This window comes from Somniosus microcephalus, chromosome 26, assembly GCF_052327205.1.
Source record: "Somniosus microcephalus isolate GS21.2 chromosome 26, FLI_Smic_1.0, whole genome shotgun sequence".
Classification (NCBI taxonomy): domain Eukaryota; kingdom Metazoa; phylum Chordata; class Chondrichthyes; order Squaliformes; family Somniosidae; genus Somniosus; species Somniosus microcephalus.
The window spans coordinates 55,572,521-55,581,672 of record NC_141012.1 but is presented as its reverse complement, the minus strand read 5'-3'; the positions used below and the strand labels follow the sequence as shown (position 1 = coordinate 55,581,672).

The 9,152-nt window shown below is 45.6% G+C and overlaps 1 protein-coding gene across 2 annotated transcripts; it reads right to left on the bottom strand.

The window, feature by feature from the left end:
• Positions 1–881: 881 nt before the first annotated feature.
• On the bottom strand, positions 882–8,246 carry LOC147100467 (baculoviral IAP repeat-containing protein 5.1-like). Of its 2 annotated transcripts, none has more exons than XM_085968262.1 (4): positions 8,066–8,246; positions 4,633–4,742; positions 1,441–1,558; positions 882–1,076 (listed from the first exon to the last, which is right to left on the bottom strand). In XM_085968262.1, the coding sequence occupies exons 1-4, from the start codon at positions 8,180–8,182 to the stop codon at positions 963–965; spliced, it is 459 nt and encodes a 152-aa protein (XP_085824388.1). In that variant the 5' UTR covers positions 8,183–8,246; the 3' UTR covers positions 882–962. The 2 variants fall into 2 exon arrangements, with proteins under 2 accessions (XP_085824388.1, XP_085824389.1); XM_085968263.1 differs by having other exon boundaries at positions 990–1,076; positions 1,451–1,558.
• Positions 8,247–9,152: the final 906 nt, after the last annotated feature.

Sequence of the window (9,152 nt, the reverse complement as noted above, 5' to 3'; positions counted from 1 at the left end):
AGAACGGTGAAGGAGAAATTCTGGGCTTTTAGGTAGTTGAGTAAAAGTTGATTCAATTGAGAGTTGAACGAAGGCCGATGGAGCAGTCATTTCCCCTCCCAGTGCAGGAGCTTGGGCTGGTCCAAACACCTCCCCTCCTAGTGCAGGAGGTTGGGCTGGTCCCGACACCTCCCAGTGCAGGAGGTTGGGCTGGTCCAAACACCTCCCCTCCTAGTGCAGGAGGTTGGGCTGGTCCAGACACCTCCCCTCCCCGTGCAGGAGGTTGGGCTGGTCCAGACACCTCCCCTCCCCGTGCAGGAGGTTGGGCTGGTCCCGACACCTCCCCGTGCAGGAGGTTGGGCTGGTCCCGACACCTCCCCGTGCAGGAGGTTGGGCTGGTCCAGAGTCACAGCAGGGAATGAGCAGCTATTCTTCCCAACTGGTATTTAGCACTTGACTTTGGTTTAAACCAGTCAGCCTCTTGCTCTCCAGCACAAAGCATCACACATTGTAGCCCTCAGGTAAACATAGAAGCAGGAGTAGGCCATTCGAGCCTGCTCTGCCATTCAACGAGATCATGGCTGATCATCCAAACCCTAGCACCCGGTCCCTACACCGACAGCCATCCCACCCAAGCCCTATCCCCGTAACCCCATGTATTTAATCCCCCCTAACACCAAGGGTCAATTTTTATCATGGCCAATCAACCTAACCTGCACATCTTTGGACTGTGGGAGAAAACCCACGCAAACACGGGGAGAATGTGCAAACTCCACACAGACAGTCACCCAAGGCCGGATTTGAACCCGGGTCCCTGGCGCTGTGAGGCAACAGTGCTAACCTCTGTAAAGGAGCAGAGAGCAGCACAATCAGGAGTCAAACTAAAAAGTCCTTCCAACAACCACAGTAAAAAATAATATCCTTTATTAACAAAATTACAGAAACAATGATGTGGAAATTTGATGTGAAACTGCAGGATTCCATCACTCCTGCTCAGCAGTGCAACCCTTCGAGTTAGTCAGGTTTTCCAGAACCTTCACTCTTTCAGTTTTAACAGATTCTCGATACACACTCACATGCTCAGAGGCAACTTTCTTCTACAAAAGATAAAAAATTGGAAATAAATAGAACCAGATGGATCACAGTCCAACAATTGAGAACAAGCACAAAGTCAGGACTCAGGCCATGGTCAAGGCATTGAATCGGGTGTGGAGCACCTTCCCATCTGCTTTTGTACAGAGGAGGTTTTCTGAGAAAATACAGCACTTCAGCCATCAGGTTAGATACAGAGTAAAGCTCCCTCTACACTGTCCCAGCAAACACTCCCAGGGCAGGTACAGCATGTGTTAGAGTAAAGCTCCCTCTAATCTACAATCTAGTTTTATCAAACCTGAGATCTAGGTGAATGAATCTGCCCCCTCCCCTCTACAGCAAGAGTGCATGTATTGAGGTACTAATCACCATATACAACCTCAGCCGCTCCATTTCCAGCCTGGCGTACTCTTCCATAGTCAGATGCAAAACGTCGCTTTTCAATGTGAGGAATGCACAAGTAGGAGAGTGATTTTGATGTTCCACCCTATTGGAGATTAGACAGGCAGAAGGAAAAAAAAATTGATGGAAGAGTCACAGTTGTGGTTTGTTTGACACTCATACACTGACCAGAAGAACATCCCCATTCGCCCCCTGTATGTAGGACAGGCACTTGCACCTGGTGCTCAAATATTGAAGGTCACATTCTAGCAGGGGCCATCAGTACCTAAAAAAGGTAACAACCATCCATGTCTGAACTACAGCAGGAGTATGGTAACCACGACGATCATTTGGACACGACAATGGAACTACTCCATATTCAACAGAAGGGGGATTGGTGACAGTTCATCTCAGCAGTAACCTGCTAATTAACCTAATTATCCCAATATAGACAGGGTAGCAACAGTGCAAAGGCAAAGAGGAATTCCTGAAACATGTACAAGAGAACTTTCTCTGTTTCCAGCCCAACAAGGAGGAAAGCTATGCTGGGTCCAGTTTGGGAGATGAAGTGGGACAAGTGGAGCATGTGTCAGTGGGGGAGCATTTGGGGAACAGTGATCACAATATTAGGTTTAGAATAGTTATACAGAAGGAGGACAAGAAAAGAGTGAAAACACTCAACTGGAGTGAGTTGAAAAGGGATCCAGCCCAGGTGGATTGGATCAAAGATTGGCAGGTAAAAGTGTAATTGAGCAATGGGAGGTCTTCAAAGAGGAGATTGTTCAGATACAGACCAGACACATTCCCATGAGGGGCATCCAAAGCTAGAGCTCCCTGGATGACTAAAGATAGATTAAAATGAGACAGAAATGAGGCTTTTGACAAATGTAAGTTTCAAGAGAGGGGAACCGAATAGATTAGCTCACAAGCAGGAACCCAAAGTATTTTATAAATATATAAAAAAGGATATTCAAGAAGGGTGTGTCCAATTAGGGACCAAAAAGGAGTTGATCTTGAAGGCAGAGGGCATGGCTGAGGCACTAATGAATACTATTCATCTGTCTGCATGAGAGAAGAGGATTCTGTCATTGTGGCAGTAAAGGAGGAGATTGTAGCAATATCGGATAGTATAAAAAGATAACGGAGGTACTTAAAAGGTTGGCAGCCCACAAAGTAGAAAAGTCAACCAGTCTGAACAGGATGCATCCTGGGTCACAGGGAAGCAAGATTGGAAATTGCGGAGGCGCTGGCCACAATCTGCCACTCCTCCTTACATATTGGGGTGGAGCCAGAGGACTGCAAATGTTCCACCATGTTTAAAAAAGGGAAGGGAATAAACCCGACTATTACGAGCCAGTCAGCCTAACATCAGTGGAGGCAAAACTTTTTAAAGGCAATAATCCACAAAAATGTCATTTGGAAAACCATGGGCTAATAAATGAAAGTTAGCACAAAGCACTGCCTAACTTCATGGAGCTCTTTGATGCAAGAGAGTTGCTGTGGTGTATATGGACAAAAGGCATTTCAAAGTACCACATAATAGACTTGTTAGCAAAATTAAAGCCCATGGGATTAAAGGGACAGTGGCAGCGTGGGTATGAAGTTGGCTAAGGGACACGTGGTGAACAATTGTTTCAGACGGGAGTATAGTGGTGCCCCTAGACATTATAATTAGGACCACTGCTCTGATTAATATTAATGAGTGGAGTCAAGATGGCAACCGAGATGGTCCAGCGCTAGCGCGCTCTCCCTGCTTCGGGCGGCCCGCTCTCGCCGCTCGGAAGCAGCGCAGCAGCAGCCACGTCGACCCGCTAGAGCACGTCGGCTGGCTGCTCCTCAGAGGGGAAGCATTCCGACTGGGAGGAGGGGAGGGGAGCCGAGCATGGCAGCCAGAGGCCGGACGGGAAGAAGCAGGCCCAGGCCGTCGGACCGTGGAGCCGGCGGATGTGTTCGGTGAGTCGGGTGGAGGCAGCGCAGCGCATTGTGCAGCAGCCACGACGACTCGCAGTCCGACTGGGAGGAGGGGAGCCGGGAATGGTGGCCAGAGGGTGAGCGGGAGGAGCAGGCCACCACACGTGAAGCCGAGCTGGCAGTGAGGAGGAGGCTGCGGTGACGAGGAGGACAGAGCGGCTGAGGGACATCGTGCTCTCACTGGATGCCAAAGAATTGACTTTCCGAACACGGCGCTGTAAAAATAGCCGACGTGTCCCTACGGGGAGTAAGCATTCCATTGTACTAGTTACATATGGCAAATAAAAATTAATTGACCTACAGGGCATAATTTGAAGTTTGCAGAGGACATGGAATTCAGAAATAGTAAATAATGAAGAAAAGGATAGCAACAGTCTTCAGGAGGATATAGACTGGAAATTTAACACAAGTCTGAAGTGATGCATTTTGGTCAAAGAATGAGGAGAGGCAATATAAACTAAATGGAACAAAAGCAAGGAAGTTATGCTGAACTTTTATAAAACACGGTTAGGTCTCAGCTGGAGTAGTGCATCCAGTTCTGGGCACCACACTTTAGGAAAGCTGGCAAGGCCTTGGAGGGTGCAGAGGAGATTTACTACAATTGTACCAGGGATGAGACTTCGGTTATGTCGAGAGACTGAAGTTGGTGTTGTTTTCCTTAGAGCAGAGAAGGAAAGAGGAGATTTGAGAGGTGTTAAAAATAATTGTGTGTAAACTAACCAGAGGGCACAGATTTCAAGGTGATGGCAAAAGAACCAGAGGACACATCGACGAAGGGTCATCGACCTGAAATGTTAACTCGGTTTCTCTCTCCGCAGATGCTGCCTGACCTGCTGAGTATTTCCATTTTTATTTCAGATTTCCAGCATCTGCAGTATTTTGCTTTTGGAAACATGAGGAAATTTTTGTAAAAAGCACAGCAATTGAGAGATTGGGAATGTGTTGCCTGAAAGGGCGGTGGAAGAAGATTCACAAGCAACTGGATAAATACTTGAAGGGGAAAAAAAAGCACTATGGGAAAGGAGTGGTTTTACTTGGACCTCAGCTTACAGAACACACCAGGGTTGCCTCAGTGTGGGATGAGAGATTTTGCCTATGATTCTAACTACACTCCAGCACCAGCACCACCTCAGAAAATGCTAAGTTTATTAAAATAGAGAGTGAATGATAAATATCCCCCCATTCCCCCCACCTCCCGATCCCATGTACCATGGTTCATCTTCGGGCTCCCAGCTCTCCAGCTCCTTCAGACAAAAGAAGCAGGCGGCGACATCAGGTTCATTCTCAGTCGGGCAATGTCGAAACCCAGCCTTGGCCATCTGGAGAGAAACAGTGAATCTTCAATATTCAGTGTCATCTATCACAGTCACCATCAAACCAAGGAGGCCATTTGGCCCTGCTCTGAAACAGCTATTCAATTGGTGGAATGGGCAAACAGGTGGCAGATGAAATTTAACAGAAAAGTGCAAAGTGATACATTTTGGTAGGATGAAGGAGAGACAATATTAACTAGCAGGTACAATTCTAAAGGGGGTGCATGAACAGAGACCTGGGAGTATATGTGCACAAACTGTTGAAGGTGGCAGGGCAGGTTGAGAAAGCTGTTAAAAAAAAGGTTCGTGGGCTTCATAGAGAGGCAGAGAGTACAAAAGCAAGGAAGTTATGAACTTTTATAAAACACTAGTTAGACCTCAACTGGAGAATTGTGTCCAATTCTGGGCAGCGCACTGTAGGAAGGACATGAAGGCTTTAGAGAGGATGCAATAAAAATTTACAAGAATGATTCCAGGGATGAGACACTTCAGTTATGTGGATAGACTGGAGAAGCTGGGGTTGTTCTTAAAAGCAGAGAAGGTGGAGGGAGATTTGAGAGAGAGGTGTTCAAAAATCATGGGGTCGACAGTAGATAGCGAGAAACTGTTCCCCATTGGTGGAAGGATCGAGAACCACAGGACACAGATTTAAGGTGATTGGCAAAAGAACCAAAGGCGACGCAAGAAAAAACTTTACTCAGCAAATGGTTATGTTCTGGAATGCACTGCCTGAAAGGGTGGTGGAGGCAGATTCAATCACAGCTTTCAAAAGGGAAATGGATAAGTACCTGAAGGAAAAACATTTGCAGGGCTACAGGGAAAGGGCAGGGGGAAACTAGCGGAAGTGTTCTTGCAGAGAGCCGGCATGGGCTCAACGGACCAAATGGCCTCCTTCTGTGCTGTAACCATTCTATGATTCTAGTCCCATTCCCCATAGCTCTGTTAAGTATTTATCAAATTCCCTTGAGTTATTGCCACTGCCCTTTCAGGCAATATTGAAGATTTACTGTGTAAAATTCAATAGTAACTTCAAGAGGGAATTGGATAAATACTTGAAGGAAAAAATTTGTAGGGCTGTGGGGAAGAGCAGGCGAGTGGGATTAATTGGATAACTCTGGTCAAAGAGCAAAGAGCCGGCACAGCCATAATGAGCTGAATGGCCTCCTTCTGTGCTGCAAGATTCTAGGATTAGCCAGAAATTAAAATGGAGAATCAACACCAGGCTCAAGGCTAATATTGCAAAATATTTAAGCTGAACAAATCAAATGGCAATATTTGGGAGGGCTGGGCAGGGAGGGTTAAAAGCTACATTACAATCAAACACAAGCCTTGCTTAGAAAAGCCAGCAGTGGCTGAGGAAACAGAAGGTCATGTCCCCAAGAAGTACAATTGATGCCAGAATACAAGAGAAAGGCAAAACCTCCCAGAATATCTCTGGCAGTAGAAAGTGACCAGGAACACCTCAGAGGCCCTGAAAGTAGAAGGACAGAGCAGAGAGGAGCTCGAGCTTCCCCACAGGAGGGGGAAAAACCAAGTCATTCTGGGTAGCAGGAATTTAAATCAAGTCAGTGTTGTCAGAGCATGAAGTGACTTAATTGAAAACTTTGATCAGGCAAATTGTTTTATTAACTGATTCTGGTATTTGAGCCCCAAGATAAACAATTAAGAAAAGGACATCAGGTGGAATTTATTAAACCCAAAAGTTAAGGGGGCCTTAAAGCAGAATCAATTGGATTGTTTAAGGAAATGAGGGCTATGTTTGATCTTTGAGACACAGACAGGGTTGAGTGGATTGTGATGTCTTTAATGAGCTGTCAGTGTCTTCCCTTGGAAAATTGCCAATGTCACTCCATTATTTAAGGAGGGTGGGAGAGAAGTTAGGAAATTATAGGCCTATTGGTCAGTTGTGGGAAAGTTACTAGAATCTGTTGAGGCAGAGTGGCTGAGCATTTGGACATGAGCTGATCAGGGGGAGCCAGCATGGATTTGCAAAGGGAAAGTTGTGTTAACAAACTGAGTGGAATGAGGCAACCAATGTGCTGGGTCACACAGCCAAGAGTAAACAGGCTCAATCTAGGGCAAGGCTATGGCTTCTAGTGTACTGCTGATATTCATCAGCAAACTCCATTGCTCCTTCTATAAAAAGATCAAAAAGTCTATCCAATTATTATTATGAACTCAGTTAGTAGGGCACTTGTTTGAACTGGAACTGTCAAGGGGGGGGGGGGGGGGGAAAGAGCTTGAAGATTCCTCCCCCACTTCAAATAAAAATCCTAATCCGACCACCAACTTAAAATACTTGGAAAACCGATGCCACCAAAAAAGCGATCTTGGTCAGATGATCAGTAGGCGGAGCAGGATAATCCAACCACTGGTATCACCTAGGCTCTTTACTTGAATAGAGCAGGATAGCCTTCATTGGTGGGCGAGTTCCTTATAGTTTCGCTTCTTCCTTTCTCTCCCCCCCCAAAAAAGTCAAGATTTGGGGGGGGGGGGGGGTGTTGGATCCAATCCAGCAGTCATGAGAGACAGAAGGAAAGAGGGAAACAGACAGAAAGACCAATAGAGTTAGCCCAGGTATAGAATCAGTAAGGCCACTACATTGTGGAAGATATATTTAGGCACTGAATAGTGGCCACCTGCCAACTAATCACCCAAAAGAGACCTGGTCAGAGACCATTGACTCATTGGACCACCACATTAATAGATTTGCATACAATGACATTTAGTATTTCCCAGTTTATTCCTGTTTTTGTAACTTATACTGGGGTTTGGTACATCCCATTCTTAATAATCAGCTAGCCAGAGCAAAGGCATCATAACCACAACCAATCCAATCTTCACCCAATATCCAGATACATATGTTACCTTAGACAGAGTCCCTGAAAAGCCAGCAGTGGTAACCCAAAACTCACCCTCCTGATGGAGTTTCAACCAAATTTCAATGAGAGAAAAAGAAAAAAAAAAGAAATCCCACCCCCACAGGAAAGACACTAGACTACAGCCTTGTGGAGCAAGGCTTGTCCACCAGCTCCTACTTCAGAATAAGTCCCAGGCTGACATCCCTCCACTCTGCTATTCAAGAACAAGTAGTTATACCATTTCACAGTTCTCATCTTGCAATGGGAAGCAAGGTCCCACAGTACTGAAATCATAGATTTCAAACCTAGGAACAAACAAAGAGGTACTTTAACCCCTCACCTACACAAAGGGCTACACACACACACATACATTCTAAATTGGTCTTACCACTTGCTCTGATAGCCAGACAAAGCCTATTCAGACTCCCACAGGACACATTCATCCACCCCATCAGTTACCACACTCACATTTTCCGGCGTACATCGACAGTTCTCAGTAAATGGCCAGTTTCTGAATGTGGCCAGCCGGCTCTCATAGGAATACATTAACTTGTACTCCAACAACCGACTGCGGTGGTCAACCATCCTATTGAAAAGAGCAGCTCCTTCCAGCCCACAGCTCCCTACTGATGCGAATCAGCTGCATTTGATCAATCACCAGCTTGGCCTGTTGAGGGAATGAACCAATCAACAGGGCCCTATATTAGATGGGCCAATGGCATTGCACTAGTTTAAACCACATTCCATTGAACATTCTTCAAGCACCCTCCTTTTCCTGCTGGTACACTTGAAGCCTCCCGTGACCGGTGGGGACTGCAGTGTTTGGTCGAATCTGGTAACAACATTAATATTACAGTTTATAAGTTTCCTTTTTTGTTTAGTTTAGTTCTTTATTATTTGTGCCCCTCTAAAATTGGTTTGTTGACACTGGGGCAATCAAATGGCTCCTTCTGATTGTATTAAGGAAAGGCAAAGTGCATGTCCAGGTAAAGACAGAATTAGTCTTCGATGTGATGCCCCAATGGTTGAATGTTCTACCAACACTCAATGCACAGGCTCATGTATGAAGAATGGCCCCTTGGGCAAGGACGTGGAGATTGGAATGGGGTAAAGTTTTGCCCTGCCCATGAATGCCATTGGGTCCCGGGATCGCAGCCAGGAATCTTTCCAATGTTGGATGGTGGGTGTTCCACATTTCGGACCTGTTCCAGGAATTCCCCTGGGTTCAGCAGCCCCTGCCTCTCCCGTAAATGGATCCCTAATGATCAGGAGGCATTTACCTTTGCTACTCAATATCTCGCCATTCAATAGTGTGACCCAGGGCACTGTAATAATCAGATCCTTTCTTACTTTAACTGTAATTTAACACCGGCTTTTCCAATCTTCCGAAAGGCCAACTGATTAATGAGACAAGGCCAAATGTAAATCAACAAATTGGTTTATTTTACAATTTTCAAGTGAAGATACAGAATAACACATTAGAGTAAATCTCACCATGCTTAGATTTAATTTCAGTATCATTCATCATTACAAAGAAAATGATTTTTAAAAATCA